Source organism: Corythoichthys intestinalis, chromosome 10 (genome assembly GCF_030265065.1).
Source record: "Corythoichthys intestinalis isolate RoL2023-P3 chromosome 10, ASM3026506v1, whole genome shotgun sequence".
NCBI classification, from domain to species: domain Eukaryota; kingdom Metazoa; phylum Chordata; class Actinopteri; order Syngnathiformes; family Syngnathidae; genus Corythoichthys; species Corythoichthys intestinalis.
In genome coordinates, this window is record NC_080404.1 from 38,952,494 (window position 1) to 38,976,468 (window position 23,975).

Here is a 23,975-nt window from a genome sequence, read left to right on the forward strand (position 1 = left end):
GAATGTGGAATTGGAATATTTTGATGTAATATAGATTATTATAAATAAAAAAAAGATCCATAATGATCCATGAATGTTCAAATTTTTACTAAAATACATTACGACTGTGACAACAGTTTCATCTAACACACACGCTCGCTATCAGCCCCTCCCAGTGGAACAGCTATCGCGTCAGTGGTGGCAAACAAGTGAAAATTCACATCAGCAAAAATGATGAATTAGTGATGCTAGTTAACACCTAATTGAGGGGCGGCGTTCTCATATTATAGGGCGGGCACTGCCCTATAATTACCCAATCTGTCCCCATTCATACGCTTCCATTTTCCCTCATTGCTGTCCAATAACCCCCCTTCTCACCCTTTCCGGCCTGCGTTCCCCTTTACGCCTCACTCCCCCTTATTCTCCTCCTCGTCTTCTCACCCCCAATATGGGGGTATTAGGGCAGAGTGCAGGCCCAGCTGGGCGCTGCCTTGAGCCAGCTGAGGGTTATCCGCGGCGAGCCCCGAGTCGCCACGGTGGGGTCGTGTGATGTCGCTGATGCGGAAAGGCTCTCCTCAACATGCCGCGGCCTTTGATGGGCCCAGAGCCTAGCGCCCGGCTCAGGAGCTCCTCGGCAGGGGCCCGGATGTGATTCGCTCTCACGCCGAGTCACTTTGGAAAGGTTTTGATTGTCTTCTCCTTTTATTGGAAACTTCTCTAATAGTTTTGAATTTTCTTGGATATATACCAGTTGCTCTCAAACTTTTAGTGCCGTATTATTCGGACCCTGTAAGCCTTGTGGCTTACATAATGAATCGGATTATTTGTTGATTTTTATGGGCTAACTAGCATTATGCTTCCTTGTCGAAATGTCCAGAGATGTCCAGATCCAATCACGTGATCGGAAATCAGGCCAATCACGCCAATTTTCAGAGGATCAGAATCGGGTAAAAAGGATCGAGTTTTGCTAAGCAGTGCGGCCAAACAGTTTTGCTTGGTCACCAGTGCAGCTGGCGTACTTAAAGTTAACGATGATTGTCAGGTTTGTAACTTTGATCTGGCCAGAAAATCCTCGAGCTCTATGATCAAAAGCACAAATTTTATAACTCATTCACTCCCAGCCATTTTCACTGGATCAAGGCCCTTCGCTCCCGGCCGTTTTACTGGATTTTGACTGATTTTGCTAGGCCCACAGAAAATTCTGTTCTATTGCTATATGAACATGGAACCCACCAAAAGAAAGATTAGGCTCGCTTCTTTCAGCAGAAAAAAGTTAGTTCATATCTTTTTCCATTCTTTAGAAATTAGAAAATAGCTTAGTTTGAGCAATTTTCCAATTTCTGATGAAAAAAATGGAGAAATTGAGCTTTTTGTGAAAGCATACATTTTAAACATAACTTTGACTTATACACAGCTATTTTTTGCTTTAGTTACATCCCAAACAGCTATTTTTTGCTTTAGTTGCATCCCAAACATCTGAATAATGTTTTCCTTTTACAAAATAACATAAACAACAAGACAAATAGAGCTTTTGATAGCAAAGTAACGATTTATTTACACATGACTAACTGAAAGATGACGCTGTTCTGGCCGCGACAGCCGGTTAAACGTTTCCCTCATCGCCGTCTGTCTCATAAAGATGAATTTTTTTGAGTCTCTGCGGGCTCTGCTCACGAGCAGCACGGACTCAAAGATATCGTCCGCTGCACTAGTGGTCCCGGTCGTTCTGCTTGGTCGTCCAGCGCCTGGCATCCCGGCCGTCCTACCGGTTGTTCTGCTCGGTCGTCCGCCACCTGGCATCCATTCAGTCGTCTTCCGCCGCCGTGCGGCTTGGCTGTTCGTTGCCGTTTAATCGGGTTGCTGGTCTTACCAAATGCGCAACTGTCCTCCAGTGGCCAGTTTTACTGCTTTAAAATGGATTTTCAGCTTTGTGCTTGAAGCTAAATTGAATCACGACCCAGAGATGTCTGGAAAAAAATGTAAAAGACGTATAAATACGTCTTTGGGACACTGAAACAATTAAAAGTAGAACGTATTTATACGTTTTTGGGGTCAAATGAGTTAATCATCGTTCAGCTTGGTACACAGGCTGTGGCAACTCATTCATTTAGGTGAGAGGCTGTTCTCTTCAGTGTGAGCAAATTTGAGTGGACTCACTCAATGAAGTTTGTTGCGTACAGATAGTTTGTGGCCTTTTAATGTTCTTTCTTTATTAGTTTCTGTTCCTGTGTTTGCTAAAGCATCTAAAGCAACACTTGGTAACTTTTCAACCTTTATAAAATATTTTCATAACATTTTTGATAATATTTCGACTGAAAGTTAGTTGAATGACACCTCTTTTATACTTTGAGGGGGTCTGTATCGCTTTCACCAGCACAAATTAACTTTGAGGAGGGTGACTGGAACCCTGCCACACAACAAAACTACAAATGTGCTGACTCCTTTATGGCAAACATCACTTCCCCCGTTTCACATTCATTATAAAGACGGATGTTGATGTGAACGCCTTCGCGCGAATTCTGCAAAGATGGCAGAGCAACAAGAGACAAAAAGTTTTATCTGAGGAGGAAAAAAAAGGCACGCAACCAGGATATACATAATAAACATTGGCCCGGCTTTCACTTGCTGATGTGTTTAGCCACACTAAGGCACACAGTTGCTAACCATCATATGTTATTGTTTGGCCACAACAAGATTCATTGCATTATTACTATTCATCCTTCACACAGCTGCTTGAAACAGGAATGTTGTTTAATCCATCTGCAGACGACCGGGTGATTGATTTTTGATTGATTGATGATTCACAACACTGCGCGTGTGTGCTTGTCCTCATGGGAAACGCAGTCTTCCTTAAGGCAAAACACTACCGCTGTTGTCATGGAATTTAGGAAATGCTGCAGTACCAATCCGAATCTCCTAAATTCTGTGTTGTCCCGCCCAATCCAGGAATGTTGGCAACCCTTGCTAGGATGGATTCGTTGGTGGATGGACGGACAGATGGATAAATTTTTTTAAAAAGATTGTAGTTTTTGTAGTTTAGTTTTCTTAAAAGGCTGCTATAAAGAAGCATTATTCCTGAAAAAACAATGTAATTTAAGGTTATGTTTTGTGTCTTGAGGTCCCCAAGCAAAAATATAAGTGTGACACAGTTACTAAAAACAATCAGCATCCCGCTGACAATGTTTAGCCGTCCAACACTGTTTTGGGCTCAAAGAGGGCCACTTGCAGGCTAGCGCTCTTTTTCAATCCAGACTGCTGTGCTAATACGTGTTTCCATGTGAAACTCCTCTCCCGCTTCTACATGTGACAGATAACATCCCACCACAGTTCAAAACCACAGAAACGGGCTCATTTCAAAGTTTTCCTCAGGAAAAGCCGCATTTCATCCGCGCTTCTGATGTTGGCCTTCAAACATGTCCTTTTCCCATTTCATCTGTTTCCTCCTCCCCAAAAGAGAAGTATTGTCATCGTGGCCCAGATTCATTTTAGATTAACGTGTCTTTCTCTCTCGTTGCACCTTCAAAGGACCTCCATTACGTGGCCGGCGATAAGGGCGAGCTGGTGTTGGCGGAGGTGGCCAAGAGGAAGGCCCAGCAAGTGGCTGAGGTGCGCAGCGAACAGGAAATAATCACTGTGATTAACCGGAGAGATGATGAAGGTGACTTGCTTCTTTTAACATCTTAAAATAACTCTAAGAGGTTTCTTCCAATTGCTTGACTGTTGGTAAAATTTTACAAATTTAAGTCCTTAATGATCATTAAGATGTTACTTTGCACCTAAAACTACCTGAAACCCACTAAACAACATTTCTACATTGCCTTAAGAACACTTGGTAAGATCAAAAGTGATTTCTATTGTACAGTGGGGCAAATAAGTATTTAGTCAACCACCAATTGTGCAAGTTCTCCTACTTGAAAAGATTAGAGAGGCCTGCAATTGTCAACATGGGTAAACCTCAACCATGAGAGACAGAATGTGAAAAAAAAAAACAGAAAATCACATTGTTTGATTTTTAAAGAATTTATTTCCAAATTAGAGTGGAAAATAAGTATTTGGTCACCTACAAACAACATTTCTGGCTGTCAAAGAGGTCTAACTTCTTCTAACGAGGTCTAACGAGGCTCCACTCGTTACCTGTATTAATGGCACCTGTTTTAACTCATTATCGGTATAAAAGACACCTGTCCACAACTCAGTCAAACTCCACTATGGCCAAGACCAAAGAGCTGTCGAAAGACACCAGAGACAAAATTGTAGACCTGCACCAGGCTGGGAAGACTGAATCTGAAATAGGTAAAACGCTTGGTGTTAAGAAATCAACTGTGGGAGCAATTATTAGAAAATGGAAGACATATAACACCACTGATAATCTCCCTCGATCTGGGGCTCCATGCAATATCTCACCCTGTGGCGTCAAAATGGTAACAAGAACGGTGAGCAAAAATCCCAGAACCACACGGGAGGACCTAGTGAATGACCTACAGAGAGCTGGGACCACAGTAACAAAGGCTACTATAAGTAACACAATGCGCCTCCAGGGACTCAAATCCTGCACTGCCAGACGTGTCCCCCTGCTGAAGCCAGTACACATCCAGGCCTGTCTGCGATTGGCTAGAGAGCATTTGGATGATCCACTAAAGGACTGGGGGACTTTTTGGTAGGAACACAGGTTCTCGTGTTTGGAGGAGAAAGAATACTGAATTGCATCCGAAGAGCACCATACCCACTGTGAAGCATGGGGTGGAAACATCATGCTTTGGGGCTGTTTTTCTGCAGAGGGACCAAGACGACTGATATGTGTAAAGGAAAGAATGAATGGGGCCATGTATCGATAGATTTTGAGTGAAAATCTCCTTCCATCAGCAAGGGCATTGAAGATGAGACGTGGCTGGGTCTTTCAGCATGACAATGATCCCAAACACACAGCCAGGGCAGCAAAGGAGTGGCTTCGTAAGGATTTCAAGGTCCTGGCCTAGCCAGTCTTCAGATCTCAACCCCATAGAAAATCTGTGGAGGGAGTTGAAAGTCCGTGTTGCCCAACGACAGCCCCAAAACACCACTGCTCTAGAGGAGATCTGCATGGAGGAATGGGCCAAAATACCAGCAACAGTGTGTGAAAAGCTTGTGAAGAGTTACAAAAAAACGTTTGGCCTCCATTATTGCCAACAAAGGGTACATAAAAAATTATTGAGATGAACTTTTGGTATTGCCCAAATACTTATTTTCCACCATGATTTGCAAATATTTTTTTTTAGAACCAAACAATGTTATTTTCTGTTTTTTTCCCACATTCTGTCTCTCATGGTTGAGGTTTACCCATGTTGACAATTACAGGCCTCTCTAATATTTTCAAGTGGGAGAACTTGCACAATTAGTGGTTGACTTAATACTTATTTGCCCCACAGTATATGAAAAGTCAGTTTAACGAAGAAAATATTGTGATTTGACGTTTGTAGTTGAAGAAATATTGCTTCCATAAACTTGGGAATACAATATTAGCTTGTGTTTTGTTTTTTTTAAACGTAGTACACTATCAGGTTTTTTAGGCACCCCTCTTAAGTTAATATTTGTAATATATTTAGTAATTTTGTAAAGTGAGGTCTTGAATGTCATTGCAGTAGTGTTAAAACATCCCAAATGTTTCTTCCTTTATAAAAAAAAAACAAATGTTTCACATAATTATAATATACATAATTATATATTTTTTTAATGCAAATCAAAAAATTTGTGAATACATGTTTAAGATTTCAGACCTAATAGTTTTTCTTTTTATGAATTTGATTTTTTAAAATAAATACAAACAAAAACAATTTATAGTCTTATTGAAGGAATGATCTAAAATTGATTGTACCGTGAAAATGTTTAATAAATAAAAATTTATTGCAATATTTTGTGACATAATCCTATGCATGGATCGAACACTTCTACCAATTTAACCCCCGCTCCTTTAACTTCTTAAATTTGGAAAAAAACATTTATTAATGACTCAAAAATATTTTTTCATAAACTGTTAGACTTTTTGCTCATGCAGTTGTTCACAAAGTGGTGAACCTCACCCGGACCTTGCGTTTGTACAACTGTGTCTGAAGTGTGACACAAAAAAACTGACATTTGAACTTTTAATTTCATTAAGTGCTAGTGAGACAACTAAATGCAACTAAGAAAAGTTGTTTTTTTAAGCTGTACTGCTGCCTAATTTCTCCAAGGAGCACACATACAACAGGGAATCAACGCGCGTTTCCGATTACACGCTGGTCATTCTTCAGCCGGGCGACTTTCACGTTCGGTAAATATGATAAACATGTCCAATGAGCTCTTTGATATGTCAGCGTAAAGTCATACGCCGTCGGCTGAGGAAAAGCAGCGTTTCTTTGAGTTGCCTAACAGGAGGCACAACACGCGCCCTTGCAGTCCTCATCGTAAGCCTCTTAATTGTCTCCTTCATGATTTGTCTACATATCCTGCAGCTCTGCATAGCCTTGGACTCACACAATGCACTGGTAAGGAATAGAAGAAAAGTTGCCACTTGTTTATTGAGCTTTAATTTCCAAATGTATCGAGGTTAAAAGTAGGAAATACAGTCATGTGAAAAAATTACGACACCCCATTAAATATTCAGTTCTTTGTTAAGAAAGGGTCACATATCAATGTCTGATCTTGTTTTTCTTTATCTCTGGAAAAGAAAGTGATTTAATTGCTGATTAACAACAAAAATTAACATTGTTTTACTTATTATACCAAATTTATCAACAAAAATGCATATTATAACTGAGGAAAAAGTTAGGACACCGTACCACATAACAGCTAGTGTTATCCCCTTTGGCTGAAATAACTCCAGTGAGAGGCTTTTTATAGCCATCTACCAGGCTTTGACATCGGTCTGAAGTAAGTTTTCCTCACTCCTCAACGCAGCATACTTTCAACAGTGACTGACTGTTGAAGTGAGAGAAAACACCATGGTGAGACCAAGGGAGCTGTCTGAGGCCTTCAGAAAGTTGATTGTAAATGCATATGAATCTGGTAAAGGATTTCAAAAGATCCTAAAAGAATATTAAATCAGCCGTTCCACTGTCCAGAAAATAGTCTATAAGTGGAGAACATTCAAAACAACTGCCAACATGCCCAGGTCTGGCCGTCCAAGCAAGTTAACCCCGAGGGCAGACCGCAAGATGCTAAAAGAAGTCTCCAAAAACCCTAAAATGGCATCATGGGACCTACAGCAGGCTCTTGCTACTGTTGATGTGAAACTGCATGCCTCTACAATCAGAAAGAGACTGCACAAGTTTAACCTTCATGGGAGGTGTGCAAGGAGGAAACCTTTGCTTTCCAAGAAGAACATGAAGGCCAGACAGAGGTTTGCCAGAGTGAATGTAGACAAAGACCAGGACTTCTGGAATAATGTTCGTTGGACAGATGAATCTAAAATTGAATTATTTAGACACCAGAACAGAGGACATGTTTGGCATGAACCCAATACAGCATTCCAGGAAAAGAACCTCATCCCAACTGTGAAGCACGGCGGTGGAAGTGTCATGGTTTGGGGATGCTTTGCTTCAGCAGGACCTGGCCAGCTCACCATCGTAGAATCCACCATGAATTTTATCGTGTATCAGAAAGTGCTTGAGTAACATGTAAGATCATCTGTGAAAAAATTAAAGCTGAAGCAAAACTGGACCCTGCAACATGACAATGACCCAAAACACTAAATCCACCAAGAACTGGCTGAAAAGGAAGAAATGGAAAGTCCTGGAATGGCCGAGTCAAAGCCCAGATCTGTGAGATGCTGTGGGATGACTTGAAACAGGCTGTACATGCAAGAAACCCCTCAAACAGCTCAGAGCTGAAAGTATTCTGAGTTGAGGAGTGGGGCAAACTTTCTTCAGGCCGATGATAAAGACTGGTAGATGGCTACAAAAAGCGTCTCACTGAAGTTATTTCAGCCAAAGGGCGTAACACTAGCTATTAGGTGGTAGGGTGTCTTAACTTTTTCCTCAGTTGGAATATGCATTTTCGTTGATATACAGTGGGGCAAATAAGTATTTAGTCAACCACCAATTGTGCAAGTTCTGCTACTTGAAAAGATTAGAGAGGCCTGTAATTGTCAACATGGGTAAACCTCAACCATGAGAGACAGAATGTGAAAAAAAAACAGAAAATCACATTGTTTGATTTTTAAAGAATTTATTTCCAAATTAGATTGGAAAATAAGTATTTGGTCACCTACAGACAAGCAAGATTTCTGGCTGTCAAAGAGGTCTAACTTCTTCTAACGAGGTCTAACGAGGCTCCACTCGTTACCTGTATTAAAGGCACCTGTTTGAACTCATTATCGGTATAAAAGACACCTGTCCACAATCTCAGTCAGTCACACTCCAAACTCCACAATGGCCAAGACCAAAGAGCTCTCGAAGGACACCAGAGACAAAATTGTAGACCTACACCTGGCTGGGAAGACTGAATCTGCAATAGGTAAAACGCTTGGTGTAGATAAATCAACTGTGGGAGCAATTATTAGAAAAAGTAAGACATACAAGACCACTGATAATCCCAGAACCACACGGCGGTACCTAGTGAATGACATACAGAGAGCTGGGACCACAGTAACAAAGGCTACTATCAGTAACACAATGCGCCGCCAGGGACTCAAATCCTGCACTGCCAAACGTTTCCCCCTGCTGAAGAAAGTACACGTCCAGGCCCGTCTGCGGTTCGCTAGAGAGCATTTGGATGATCCAGAAGAGGACTGGGAAAATGTGTTATGGTCAGATGAAACCAAAATAGAACTTTTTGGTAGAAACACAGGTTCTCGTGTTTGGAGGAGAAAGAATACTGAATTGCATCCGAAGAACACCATACCCACTGTGAAGCATGGGGGTGGAAACATTATGCTTTGGGGCTGTTTTTCTGCAAAGGGACCAGGACAACTGATCTGTGTAAAGGAAAGAATGAATGGGGCCATGTATCGAGAGATTTTGAGTGAAAATCTCCTTCCATCAGCAAGGGCATTGAAGATGAGACGTGGCTGGGTCTTTCAACATGACAATAATCCCAAACACAGCCAGGGCAACAAAGGCTTCGTAAGAAGCATTTCAAGGTCCTGGAGTGGCCTAGCCAGTCTCCAGTTCTCAACCCCATAGAAAATCTGTGGAGGGAGTTGAAAGTCCATGTTGCCCAACGACAGCCCCAAACTATCACTGCTCTAGAGGATATCTGCATGGAGGAATGGGCCAAAATACCAGCAACAGTGTGTGATAAAGCTTGTGAAGAGTTACAAAAAACAATTGGCCTCCGTTATTGCCAACAAAGTGTACATAACAAAGTATTGAGATGAACTTTTGGTATTGACCAAATACTTATTTTCCACCATGATTTGCAAATAAATTCTTTAAGAATCAAACAATGTGATTTTCTGGGTTTTTTTTAATTCCACATTCTGTCTCTCATGGTTGAGGTTTACCCTTGTTGACAATTACAGGCCTCTCTAATATTTTCAAGAAGGCGAATTAGTGGTTGTCTAAATACTTATTTGCCCCACTGTATTTGGTCTGAGTAAAACAATGTTAAGACGTTATGACGTGCAATCTGGGAGAGGTTGGCAACAAATAATCGCTGCCAACACTCCCTGTTCAAATGACTTGGTTGTCTATTGTTGTCAATGGCAGTCAACGAGTTAACTTTTTCTAGAATATCCTACAAGAATCTGATTATTCCCCAGCGATGAATTCATTTGACTTCTTTCAATGTCTTTGTGGCGAGTCTACATGTTGTACATGTAGAATGTTTTTTGCGCACATCTCATATTCAAGCACATCCTTTTGTAAATGGCGCACTCAAAACACACAATGGAAGAATCTCAGCGCAGCTTAGCGACGGTCCTTTGAGAAAAGGCTGCTGGCTGACAAGTGTAGCGATGGGCACAGATACGCCATTGTGAGCGTCACCGCAAGTGGGAGGCAAAGCTTTCTCTCTTTCACACTATCGCTTTTTTTTCTGGGTCGCTTTTTTCCTTCTTTTTTTTTGCCAAGCGTGCGAGCCAAGTGGCTTTGTGAAGTTGCCACGCGGCCGCCGGGCCTTCACGCTGGCGTCGGGACAAGAAGAGCTTTATCTGGAGATCCACGTCGACTCTGCTGAAAAGCCTGTTAGCTTCGGCGTGTCCCCCCGAAGAACAGCTGTTAGTTTCGCCGTTTCGCATTCCCGCTTGCGCTTTTTTCGCAACCTCCGCCGCTCCTTTGAAGAGGACTGCGAAGCATGAAATCCTCAAACCTGCTCTGCCATGCGAAAACATAAATCATCATGAAAACATAAATCGTTGTGCAAAATGATGACACTTCAATGGAATACACTTGCACACGTCATGCTAATTGTTGTCAATTAATGGCAATAGATGTCAGGCTTTGTTTGGAAAACAACGTAATGTGTTCTGTAACATAAATCAGGAGGAGTGTATTAGTACTTCATAAATGTAAAATAGCTTGAATACAGTGTCGCAAAATGGTAAATGGTGTTATATTTGTATAGCGCTTTTCCACCTTTCAAGGTGCTCAAGTAGCTACGTAGCGCCTGCCTAATTGCAGTTGTTTGCATGGTGATCACATTTAAATATTTCTCAAGCGCCTCAAGTCAAGTTCATTTATATATCTAACTCTTAATCGTTCAAAAGATCAAAATCTGATAATATGAATTAATAATATATTGCACAAATTAATAACAAGGAAAGAGTTGGTTAAAAAAACAAACAATTATAATAATAAATATTCCAAATATAAATGAATGATATCCTCTTCCCTAAATCCCCTCCCGATCAAGCTATGAAAAACTTTAAAAAGAGAAATAAATGCAATTTAACTCTTATTGTTACACAAATAAATTATATCGGGGTTCCGACAAGGTCTTAAAAAGTCTTAATTCTACTAACTCTATGATAGTGTCTTAAAAAGACACTTCATTTCATATGTTAGGTCTTTAATTGGGTAACACTTTACAATAAGGGTCCCTAATTAACGTTAGTTAATGCATTTTTAGACAATAACTCATGTTTAAGTAACATGACAATAATTCATTTAATCCCTTATCTAACATTTATTAATATATTAATTAACATGAGTTAATGCATTAGTTAATGCATTTTAAGACAATAACTAACGTTTAAGTAACATTACAATAATTAATATAATTGCTGATCTAACATTCATTAATGTATTAATTAACATGAGTTAATGCATTAGTTAATGCATAACCAGACAGTAACTAATAATTTGGTAAAATAAAAAATATACCAGTATCTAGGCCTTAGGGTTAGGGTTTGTTAACTTAAGCATTTATAATTTCTTAGTTAAGGGACACATGTGCTACACTTTACAATAAGGGTCCAAAAAGCACTCAGTAATGGTTAATAAAGATTGGGAGGCGGGGGTGGGTGGGGGGGACTTAAGCATTTATAATTTCTTAGTTAAGGGACACATGTGCTACACTTTACAATTAGGGCCCAAAAAGCATTGAGTAATGGTTAATTAAGGTTAAGTAATACTTATGAGGTATGTTCACGTGAAATAATACCATACTTAAGGTTAGGTTATAATTTATATAATACATTAATTAACATTAATTCACATTACATTAGTGCATTAATAAATAGTTAGCAATGGATACTGCTACTAGTAAGTGATTGTTATTTTAAAATTACAAACATTGCTCTGTGAGTCCTTGGGTGCTGCTAACCTAACCTTAAGTATGGTATTATTTCACGTGAACGTACCTCGTAAGTATTACTTATGACAAGCAGTACTCAATTTGGACATTTACAGATGTACGTAGTTTCTAAGGGGTGTACTCACTTTTGTTGCCAGGGGTTTAGATATTAATGGCTATATTTTGAGTTATTTTGCGGAGAAAATAAATGAACTCTATTATATAAGCTGCACACAGACTACTTTTCATTTTGTCAAAGTGTCATTCTGTCAGTGTTGTCCCATGAAAAGATATACTTAAATATCTGCAGAAATGCGAGGGGTGTACTCACTTTTGTGATACACTGTAAGCCTCATGTGTTTGCGTCAGTTGCGCCGACTGAAATATTGCTCATTTGGCGCACAGATAGAAAACCGAGCATTATAAGGCTCATCCTTTTCTTCATTTTACTTTTTTATGACTGTGGTCAAGCCCGCCTTCTGTGTAAAAACTGAGGTCAAGCTAAGCGCTAACGCTAATGCACAGCTTCATCGCTGCCGTCCTGCCTGCCACTCTCGCTCTTTGCTGACGTAATTGCTGCATGAATTCCGATTTTCGCCACATTCTGGAAAAATGTGGCCCAGATTGGATTTAAACCACGTACGATTGGATTTAAACCACGTACGAAAGTGACCCAGATCAGATTTGAAATGGTCCACTTCTATGCGATTTGTCAGGTTCAGACCAAATCGACCGTCAAATTAATGCCTCACTTAAACTACGAAAAAATCGGATTTGCGCATTAAGACCAGTGGTCTGAACCTAGCCTTAGTTGGGTATTAACTCACAACATGTGAATGTTTTTAGATGCTGTAAGAGCGCAGAACACTTCTTCTGCATTGGAATTAAAAGGCCAGTATATATTAGAACCATCGCACTCAACTACTCCTAAAATAACCCTGTGAGTTACATGTCTCTTGTCATTTTTTTCCCAAATGCTTCTTTTAGTAACTTGCTTCCAAATTTCTGACACCGCCTTTATAAATTGTCTGCGGTTCTTAGATCATAGGCTGTAGGCTATGGAAGCCATCAGCATCTGCCACCATACAAGTTCTACTGGCCTACATTGTATTTGCTATCATAAGCATGTTAAAAGCTGGTTTTTATATTGTATCACATCCTTCCTTTTGTTAGTACAAACAACGTAGAATCTCCTCGCACGCCGCTGCTGCGTTTTCCGTCTCTACCATTTTGCGCTTCATCATTGTTTGCATTATGATGCGTATGAAAGCAAACGTCGTCGTCTCTCTGGTGATGTTTGAAATGTCAAAGCCGTATCGGATTTGGCTCTTACATGCTGGTGCTTTCAAAATGCGACGCTTGATGAAATCCCAGCGACGGTTTCATACAACACAGTGTGACTGAGCACAAATGGAAGCATGTTTGTATGGGATTTGTGTTCTTTGGCTCCTCCTGAGGCTTTTTGCAGCTCTTTGACTGTTGACTCCGGCCGCCTGGCCAAGTAAGGTCCAGAGTGGCAGAGATGCTCCACGCTAAGCTCTTTTTTTTTTTTTTATGTTGGCAACACACTGCCCGGAGTTTTTGCCTGCTGGCTGAGACCAAGAAAAGTACATCCTGAAAAGCGCGTGTTAAAAATTCCATTGCCTTTTTTTTTTTTTTTACAAGAAAAATGTGACATATCAACCACCTCCCGATGTTGCGTTTCGCCATTGTTATCTGCTCTCAGATGAAGTTTCTTTGTTTCTCATGTGAAGCGAGCGACAGCTTAGCTTTTGGAGCTTTCGGCTCTGTGTGCGAGCACAATGGCAGTCCGGGGGCTCGTGAGTGAATCCTGTGCCCCTCCTTCCCATCTCAATCCTGAAATCCTGATCTGTGTGGAGTGGGAATGAGCGGGAATTTGGGATGCGGCCCAATTGTCTTTGAGGCTTCATTTGCTTGCAACTCCATTCACGACCAGCTTGTTTTTGTCAGTCGCATCAATTTAACTCATTGGGTGCCACTGACAGCAGTAGACGTCCAATCCGTTTCAACCGGGAAATCCTTTATGGTCAATGGAAGTCAATGAGTTCAAATTGATACCGGTAGAACTGTAATACAGCTTGTAGTTCTTGACCCATAGACTATAAGCCACTAGCGACCTAAAACCAAAACAGGCACCTCCCTTATGCATATATAAGTCTCCGTGAGCAGCGACATAAAAAAATTCAAATTCGTTCCCTAATAAAATCACGATAATTTATTTTTTCAATACAAGTATAACTAAATTTAAAATGGCTATAAAATTCTCAAATTTTGCACTAGATGCACACAAATCACCAAATACAGAGATGATCACTGATATTTTCAGTATCAATAGCAATATTCAACACAAGGGCGTTGGTTTGCATAGGGACGGTAGGGACATAACACTACAAACTTTTCAGGATGCTGAAATTGTCCCTACCAACTTTTAAAGAGCATACGACATGAGAAAAAAAGTCTTAAAATGGCATTATTATGTGAATTAGAATCAAATTTTGAGACGATTCAACTGGTGGAAAAGCGCTATATAAGTATAACACCATTTAACATTTGCCATATACAACAATTTAGCAAAGCGCAGATGACGAGAAATTAGTCTTTTAATCTGCCGGTTAGCCACGCCTACCATTATAGGGCTTTAGCGTCCCCAACAGGTGGATGACGTCAGCGGTAGACTGGGCTCATCGGTTTTACTATTCAGCCCATTGAGGGGGAATTATTCAGAACGAGGAAAACACGACGAAGAGAGCCGCAAAATGTCATTGTTTCTCCAATATTTTTACAGGATATTCTTTTTCCCCAAATATTTTTCCCCAATAGTTAAATAAATGGCATGGTCATGACAAATAACAGTCTTGTGCTAAATGGAATATGAAATCATAAAAATGCATTTATTCAGGACGACATGGCAAAATTACTCTATAATGGTCAAAACTGTCGACTTCACCTTTACTGTTGCACCTCCTGAACGATATTTTATGACACCTAAATCGGACATACAGTATGTCATTTCCCCGGCTTCGGAGAATGTAAACAAACCAAAAGGCGTGACAGCTAGCCGACATTCTAACCCGAACCGAGTGATGTTTCAAAGTCATCCAAGCGGAAAATCACACATAACTAGCCTGGATTATTTGACATGACGACTGGGTTGTCGATTGTCTTCGCGGATCGGCAAACCGCCCGGCAGAGAGCAATTTACAGTTCGTTCCCCGGAGGAAGGCGGCTGCAGTTGTTGTGCAGCTAACGTGCTGCTAATGTGCATGAGGAGAGCTTTTTACATGCCTATCAATGATCAAACGTAAGTAGTCCTTTATTTAAAGAAAGTTTGTAGTGTTTACTTTGTAATAGCTGTATTAATATTTGACATAATACTAAACAAGATGTTTACTCATTTCCTTGTAAGTCCAATGGTCCCACAGTAGTTGTCGGGCTTGTTTTGGCCAATATCCACGGTGAATGGGAACCTTTTGAAACTCCAAAAAGGCGCATACGCCTCTCCCTCATACAGAATGAGTTTTCTGCAGCCGTTTGGCTGGCGTGATGCGAAAAATAAACGTATTAATCCGCAAAATCAGCTGAATCCTTCGTCCTCATACACAACAGTACGTTGTATAGTAAAGAGGACGCCTTCTACCGTACACGTCACAGCGCCCTCCTCAATGCAAGACCGAAGCCGGAAGTCACTCATTTTCATGGCGCGGGATTCAAAAAACTAAATAAATATAGCGATCGCTTCCACACACATCCAAGCGGTCCATATCATTCAGGAGCATAAAATACCGCGTGTATTATGAAATAAACATGCTTTTTCGTGTCACATGCACTTTAAGCAACCCTATTTGCATTATATAATGGCTTCAGTTATATAGGTCATTTAGATTGTCTTCTCATATGTTGTAAGAAGAATTGACCCGACCATTATTAAGTGAATTTTAGTACTTTCATTATGTTCAGACTTACATTGACCCCTTTTCACTTGCTGAATGTGCCAGTCCATTTTTTCCCCCTCAAATGCACGTTTGATTGGCTGATTACTTGACACCCCCCCCCACACACACACACACGCATTCACAGCCTAACAGGAATACAACATGCCGCTTCCTCCGCCCCCTTTGAAGACGAGGGATATTAGACATTTTTTTTCCGCCAGCAGAAGCCACTGTAAGTAATGCAAAAAGATGTCAATGTTGTGGAGGTGGGGAACACACAGCTAATTTTGCTACTGAAAGTCCGCCCTGCATCAGAGTTAGCATAACATTAATCTGTGTGAATTTCTCGAACTCAAGGAGGTAGCTGCGTTGAGAGACATATCCTCCCGTATGTTTTCGTTAACGTTAATCAACCTGGAAGAAATGTAGTGAACCAAGGATTACCGCTTTATAGATGTTTTATAGAATTGATGATTAAAAAGTTTGTATTTCTTATGTATATTAATATAATTTGTGTTCAAATATTGCAATTTAAATTTGATAATAAAATCCAGACATTTATTCTGGAAGTTTCAAAATGTTTCTTTAGTAGTTTTTGAAGACAGGTTTGAATCGAACGGTGCATCACCTAAACCAATACACAGGAAAGTTAGTAGCAGTCAATACAGATTTGTTTTGCCTTAATCATTTAGCCTATCAATTGATTAGGTTCATGTCGGTGAGAAATGTAGCCCTGACCCTCGTTCACCCAGTCTGTTTGGTCATAGAAATGTCCCGTCCCCAGCAAAAGAAAGTGTATATGCAGGTTATGCTGTTATATCGTCCCTACCAATGTTGAGACCAAACCTATGCCCTTGATTTAACATATCAGATAAGTTTTTGCCCAAAATAGCAATTTTTTTTATTTTTATTTTTTCATATTTAGTGCAAGTTTTCAACAGCTAATAAATCACTCAATTTTCACATCAGAAACTTAATACTTGAGGAAACGATGCAGAATCATCTTAATTTTACTCAACAAAAGCACAATTTGCATTTTTCTATATACAATCACAACTTATTTCGATGTATTCCACTATTGTGTAGATTCAAAATCCAACATGGCGGCCGTCGCAAAGTTTTTTTAAGTTGAAAATTCTTGTAAGTAAATGCTTAAATCGCGGAATTTCCATAGAAATGAACGTAAAACAGTCTAAATTCTTGGTTAAAAGCAAAAAATGGACAGCTATCGTTCATTTTAGATAAATATTTCAAATAAAAGTTACAGTATTGTGTAATCCAACATGGCGGCCGTCATGAAACAAAGAGCTTTTTAAGTTAAAAATTCTTGTAAACAAATGCCAAAATCACGGAATTGCACACAGATATGAATATAAAAGAGCCTAGATTCATGGTTGAAAGCAAAAAATGGTCAGTTATCGTTCGTTTTACTTAAATATATCAAGCAAAGTTAGGTATTGTGTAATCCAAGATGGCGGCCGTCACGAAACAAAGAGCTTTTGAAGTTGGAAAATTCTTGTAAATAAATGCTTATATCACAGAATTTCTATAGATATGAACGTAAAACAGTCTAGGTTCTTGGTTAAAAGCAAAAAAAAAACGGGCAGTTATCATTCATTTCACGTAAATATTTAAAGCTAAAGTTAGGCTAATTTTTTTCTATTCATTTTATCGTATTCACAACGTTTCAAAGTGGATGCATGGTGCGAAAAATATAATGATTACCTTGAATCCTCGACCAAATCACTTTTGAGACACTCCTGCCTGCTTGTATGCAGTAAAACCTTCGTACTATTTCCACTTAAATCCGGCAAGTGTTACAGTTTATCACAGTGAAAGCCAACTCAACTCCTGCCTGGGTCCGGCCCCCTACGGGAAGGCGTGGCACATGTCTGTGGGAGCTGTCTTTGTCAACTAATGGTGGAGTCTATGCTTGACCAAAATAAGGGATTCATTAGCTGTAGTATGATGTTTGAATCCAAATACCCGTAGTTTTCTAATAGGCATTAGTTAATCTGTTGGCAAGTAACACAGACCAATATTCAAAGGTTCAAATTCAAAATAAGTTTTTTTTTCAGCATTGGCAGACAAACAGTCAGGGACAAACCGAGCTGCCATGACACCGATACCAGCCTGTGTGCATGCGTCTGCCTTGCACGCAGTACTATCTGTGTGTTGTGTCTGGCGCACACCTTATCTCGGGCTGCAGCTTAACCTTTGCAGGTGAACGATTGGCAGGCAGAGAAATAAGAATAAACACGAGCGGCAAGCTGACCTGACGAACCACGTGGAATGTTGGCATCGGGTCACCTAACATCAAGTCAAATAGCGTGTTTTGAAGACATAAGTGGTTTTACCCCACATTAATTCCCGAAATGATTTGCAATTGTCACGCTGCCGTTTGATAATCCAGACCGGAGGCTAATAGAGGCGATTTATGTCACATTGTTTTAAATATCTGCATGAGGGTTTTAATGTCAATCACTAGCATATTAACGCACGTTGCTGGCAGCCAGAGAGATCAACATGAGTGACAACAACTTAAGACCAATTAGTATACCAGGCCTCTTAACGTATTCTTAACGTTTTCTTTTTTTTTTTCTGCAGGAGACAAGGAAGATAAATGAGTTGGCTGCAATGTGAGTGGTGTTTTTATTGTATCATTTGTTAACTCTGCGGTTGATTTATATTATATTTTTGTATTTTAAAATATTTCATTGAATATATGATATTGTATAATAGGCGCATAAGGATAAGCAGCACAGAAGATGAATGAATAATTCCAATAATATCAGTTAAAGCACAGGCACCATCAGCTTTCGTGCTTGCTTTCATCTTTATTGAATTAAATTTAGGGCTGTCAAAATTATTGCGTCAACGGGCGGTAATGAATTTTTTTCATTAATCACGTTAAAATATTTGATGCAATTAACGCACATGCCCCGCTCAAACAGATTAAAATGACAGCAGAGTGTCATGTCCACTTGTTACTTGTGTTTTTGGTCTCCCTCTGCTGGCGCTTGGGTGCGACTGATTTTATGCACCATGAGCATTGTTTAATTATTGATATCAACAATGGCGGGCTACTAGTTTATTTTTGATTGAAAATTTTACAAATTTTATTAAAACTAAAATATTAAGAGAGGTTTTAATATAAAATGTCTATAACTTGTACTAAAATTTATCTTTTAAGAACTACAAGTCTTTCTATTCATGGATCGCTTTAACAGAATGTTAATAATGTTAATGCCATCTTGTTGATTTATTGTTATAATAAACAAATGAAGTACTTATGTACTGTATGTTGAATGTATATATCCGTCTTGTGTCTTATCTTTCCATTCCAACAATAATTTACAGAAAAATAAGGCATATTTTATAAATGGATTGAATTGCAATTAATTACGATTAATTAATTTTTAAGCTGTGATTAACTCGATTAAAAATGTTAACCGTTTGACAGCCCTAATTAAATTTGATCATTTACCAAAAGAATTTACAGCTCATTTTAATGATATGAATACTTTTATTTCCATTTAATTTATTTATTTCTTAAGGAGTTAATCAAATAGTTACATTTTCTCCTTTCCATAAAGTCAAAAATCTAAAATTCAAAAACCTTATCATGGAAATAAATAGACTTGAATGTAATTTTATTATTTTGATAATAAATGAATTCAAATTTTTAGATACTGTACTTTTGGGGGGGAGTATGGGCTTTACATGAATACAACTAAATGATGAAAATTGTCGAAATAGAAATAGAAATAAATAGAACAAATAGAAAAATAGTCATTTTTATTGGAAATAAAGTTTTCCATGATTTACAAGTAATTTTTATAAGTGACATTTTTTGAATGGGTCTGTACAATATTTTTTTTTTACTCTTAAAAGTTGTGTTTACTGAATTACATCTTTAAAGATTCATAAGGGGATGGTGTGGTTCCCCAACCCAGAGGTTGTGGGTTCGATTCTCCCCTCTGATGAACTCATCTGAATATCCTAGAGCAAGATACTGAACCCCATGTTGCTCCTGGTGCTGTGTCAATAGTAGGTAGGTGAGGATACAGTGTAAAGAGCTTTGAGGGCATTAAAGGTGGAAAGGTGCTATACAAGAGTAATACCGTTTACCACTTTAAAACAACTGTTTTATTCTTAAAAAATAATGAAATTACCATATTGTCCCAACCATGGGGGCGCACCGTTATTATGAGTTAAAATAATTTGATATTAAAACCCCTTTTGATGTTTTCGTTTTTATACAATTTTTCAAATTAGTTTACTAGTTGGACGCTATGGTTGTTGACGTCGCAGGGCAGTGAAGTCACTGGGTTACGCTGCCGGGCTTCCAAAGTATGACTTCAGCGACATAAACACGTCATCTGTTTAGCCCTTTCAATTTGAACCCGAGAGGAACATTAATGAACATGGCAGCACTGTCGATATTTCACAAAACGAGCAGCAAAAGAAAAATGAACAGGAAAGGCAGGACGAGACAAGAGCAGGACAAAAAAAAACGGTGCTCTGCCAAAGTGTGCTACACCGGCGAAATGTCTACATGGGGTGAATTTGAAACCCAAAGTAATACCGTTTTATCTTGTTTTGTTCAGATGAATATAGACAGAACATACTAAAGATTCCTCAAGAAAATACTTCAACATAGTAATATAAAATAAGGGTGGTTTAAATATTGTACGTGACGAATGTGGTCAACAGATCAACAATTTGCTTTAAAGCTACCACAAGAAAACACAATGCTTAAAAGCATGAGTGGGAAACACATACCGAAAGTATTTTGAGGCAATGAAAAGGTAATACAAGATAAAAACACAATTAGTAAGTGCTCGCTGCTTTTAACGATGTGCGCATGTGTTGGACGTCTCGTTGCGTAGAAGGAATTGGAGTAACCCGTGTAGGGTTTGGCCAGTGACAGTGATAATCACGCTGAGCCTCCGTTGTGCTAATAAAACATGGCACCCTCTGTAAGTCAAAACATGTTTAATAACATTTTAGTAAAAGAGAAGAATTGTGGCTTATTAGAGAGGGGAAAACTGAGTTCAATTGTATTTTATTTAAGAATTTAACTAAGCACTCACATCAATCTTAATCTTCATCAAAGTCCTCATCTTTGTATCCGAATTAAACAGCTAGACTAAGTCTCCATCAAACACGGCAACTTTTCTTTAGGCAGCATCTTCCTCTTAAAATCACCATAGGTGGCAGTTTCTTTTTGCTTCGCGTAGGTGATAGCCTTGAGTTTTAACTGGGCTTCGTAAGCGTGTCTCTTTGCAGTAGATGCCATTTTCAAGGGTCTTTCGCCAAACCAATGTTGTTGAGCCTAACGCACACACTCGAACGTTACAGCTATTGGGGGCATGCCACCTATCACGCGGAACCTTCTCCCTTTAAGGTTCTCATGCGGCTCTCTCTTACGTCCGCCTTTTCAAAAATTGCGCAGTCAGACAGACACGTTTTGGTACTTAGGCCACACAATAGGCGCACCATCCATTTTGGAGAAAATTTTTTACTTTTAGGTGCGCCTTATGGTCGTGATAATACAGTACTTTTAATAATAATAATTTGTATTAGACTTTTGTCAGATTTGTACTTTCAGTCATGTTATCGTATTATAATATTCTAAATATCTGGATGATACAAATTCATGAGTTGATTGGTTTTAGTAGATTTTCCTTCAATTTCTATCTGGAATCCACTCATATTGTCAGCAAATATTTTATTTACTTTTAATATTACAGGATACCATGTTTACATGATGTCATGTTTGTGCTTTTTGCCCTTCAGGAGGACAGCATCCTTCAACTGTTTTATTCTGGATGTGCTTGCCCACTCAGGTTCATCCACTCAATCAGGCTCGGAGTGGCTAATCGGGAGGATCGGGACGAATCCCGGCTGGCCAGGATGGCCGGTCCGGGTTTTACACATTTTTAATACTAATGTAATTTTTGTTTGGTATTTATTCATGACAGTGAGTATTCCTTACATGCTGTTACCGCTGTCCCTGTGGGCCGTCTTCAGACTCATCCTGACGTGAGCGGGCGAAAAATAAAACATACAGCTCCCCCCGCTATTCGGAGTCGGTTTTGAGCCAAATGAGCTACTAGCTCGGTGCTCGGATCATGGATAAAAGTGCAAGGGTGGAGCCGAAAAAATAAGAATTACAAAGAGAAAAGCGCTTGTAAAAGAAGCTGAAAAATGTGCGAAAATAGCTTTTTTTTTTTAAAACACTAGAACTACCAAGGGTGGATCAGTTGATACAAATCACTTTTGTAACCAGAGAAGGGTCATCTGATCCTAATCAGCATTTCTTTTGTGAGCATTGAGGTCCTCATTACTCATTCCCATTCACACTCACAAAACTACAGGCTTGAATTGCTCCAATTAGCATCTTGAATGTTTGCAGGGCAGGGCTGCCTTGACTTTGTCGGACAATGGACCGCTCAGGCAGGCAATCGGGAGGACAACCTTTTTACATGTTCCAAAAAATGTATGAACAAAATTTGTGAAGAGGTCCTGCTGTATGGAAGCTCCCCCAGACTTATAGCTTGTAACTCAAGTGAAGTGTGGCGTCTACATGATATTTGTATACTGGCATGAATTGTGCAGTTGTGTTGAATGAATGCATGTTTCTTTGTTACAGTTTCACAAAGTTAAACAAATTACTTCATATAAAAACAAGAAAAGACCAAGCCTTGTGTTTTATTTGGAGGACATTAGATGTTAGTCACCTGTTGGGCAGTCCATACGGAAAGACACTTTTTTTGGCCAGTACACTTAAATATTTTTTTATTTTTTAAAGAGCTAAAAAGTAACAAACTAATCCAGAAATACAATGGCATGTCCAAAATAAACAAAATATACACGTTTTATCCTAGCAACACTCCCAGAAAAAGAGGACGTGGAAGTACTGTAAGAAGTTTGGAACTTTTGTTCAAATATTTTTTTTAATCTGTATTGGATCGACACTCTTTATCGGGAAATTCTCAGAATCAGGTGCCTTGGATGCGTGTGCAAAAACATGCAATCGAGACATCCCTGTTTTATTCATTTAATTATTTAAACCTGTCCTGTTCAGCTGTTTGACACGGAGAATGGAAGTCTAAGATGGTCTGAACAGTTTTAATGTTTCACATTGAGAGTCTGACATACTCCCATTGTGATCATTCAACATACCTCGTTCATTATGAGAAAGCAGTGAACAGGAAGGGGTTATGGGGGAACAGAAGAAAAGAAATACAAGAGAAGAAAGAAAAGAAACATAAACTACAACAAGAAATACATTGAACGTCTACACTAACTACTAATATGTTGGTGCTATCGTCAGCTGAATGTATTTCCGGTTGACACCATGTGGGGGACCTGTTGACCAGGGAAAGAGGGGGATGGGGGTGGGGGAAGTCTATAAACTAAGTGATTGAAAGGGGTACAGTGTACACAAATCAGATCTCTGATCTAGAACCCAGTAATCGTGTGAATCCCTTGTGAGTGTAAGCCCGTTGGCGACCGACCCTACGCCGCCCAATCGCCAATCCCGGCACCGGGACCCCCCACCCAAGCGCGCCCCATCACATCCAGCAGCATGCGAGCCCCACCAGGCGCGAGACAGCCACGTAGACAAGCGGAGACGCCACGCGGGCGGTAACCCAGGGCCACGGCCCTCACCCAGCCAACCCGGGGAGGGAGGGAGGGATGGCGGGCTGGCTGGGGGGTTCTGCGCAGCCCATCCCTCCTCCCGCAGCCCAGCAAAGGAGCCATCGGCACGCCACTGGACCCACCAAGCCTAGACATCCCTATTTTAAATAATATAAAGTGGGCCGGTCTGAAGCATGAAATTCCAGGGCTGAAAATGAGTCCCACACCGGCCCTGCACTCTATCGCCAATTCCCAACCATCCAATGAAATTCCATTGCATTCAATGTAATGAACGCAGCATTTCATCACCATGACAAGTGTGCAAAAAGTACTGAAAACATTTAACAGTTGGACATCAAAAAAGTTCAAAGAAATTCAATTGAGCTGTTAAGGTCATTGTGCGTGTTAGGTTTACACAAAACTGAGTTCACTATTAATACACAGGCTATTAACACCAATTGACTATGATAGATGTCCATTAAGGAATTAAAAACACTACATTTAACATCATAAAAAAAAAACTCAAAAATGTTCTATAAATCATGAGATGTGACATATTTCTATAATTTGTGTGCGTGTGAGATTAAGGCTAGCAGTTTTATTCATGAATAGAAGGCGAGCGCCAACGTTAAAGCGTGCCACCTTTCCCGAGCATCCGCCACGCCGGTGTCAGAGCTGTCGACGCGACGCGGTGCGCTCGCCTGC

At 39.8% G+C, this 23,975-nt stretch overlaps 1 protein-coding gene across 15 annotated transcripts in view; it reads left to right on the forward strand.

Moving 5' to 3' along the window:
- wdpcp (WD repeat containing planar cell polarity effector) overlaps positions 1-22,918 on the forward strand; it is a 231,328-nt gene extending 208,410 nt beyond the window's left edge. For 9 of the 15 annotated variants that reach the window (XM_057847347.1, XM_057847344.1, XM_057847348.1 and 6 more), the window contains 4 exons: positions 3,505-3,637; positions 12,514-12,607; positions 18,228-18,259; positions 21,423-22,918. In XM_057847347.1, coding sequence (XP_057703330.1) covers positions 3,505-3,637; positions 12,514-12,607; positions 18,228-18,243 — 243 coding nt within the window. In that variant the 3' untranslated portion in view covers positions 18,244-18,259; positions 21,423-22,918. Of the gene's footprint in view, positions 1-3,504; positions 3,638-12,513; positions 12,608-18,227; positions 18,260-21,422 lie in introns of those variants that run through there. The other 6 variants (XR_009064524.1, XM_057847354.1, XR_009064523.1 and 3 more) reach the window with 4 other exon arrangements.
- The last annotated feature ends 1,057 nt before the right edge of the window (positions 22,919-23,975 follow it).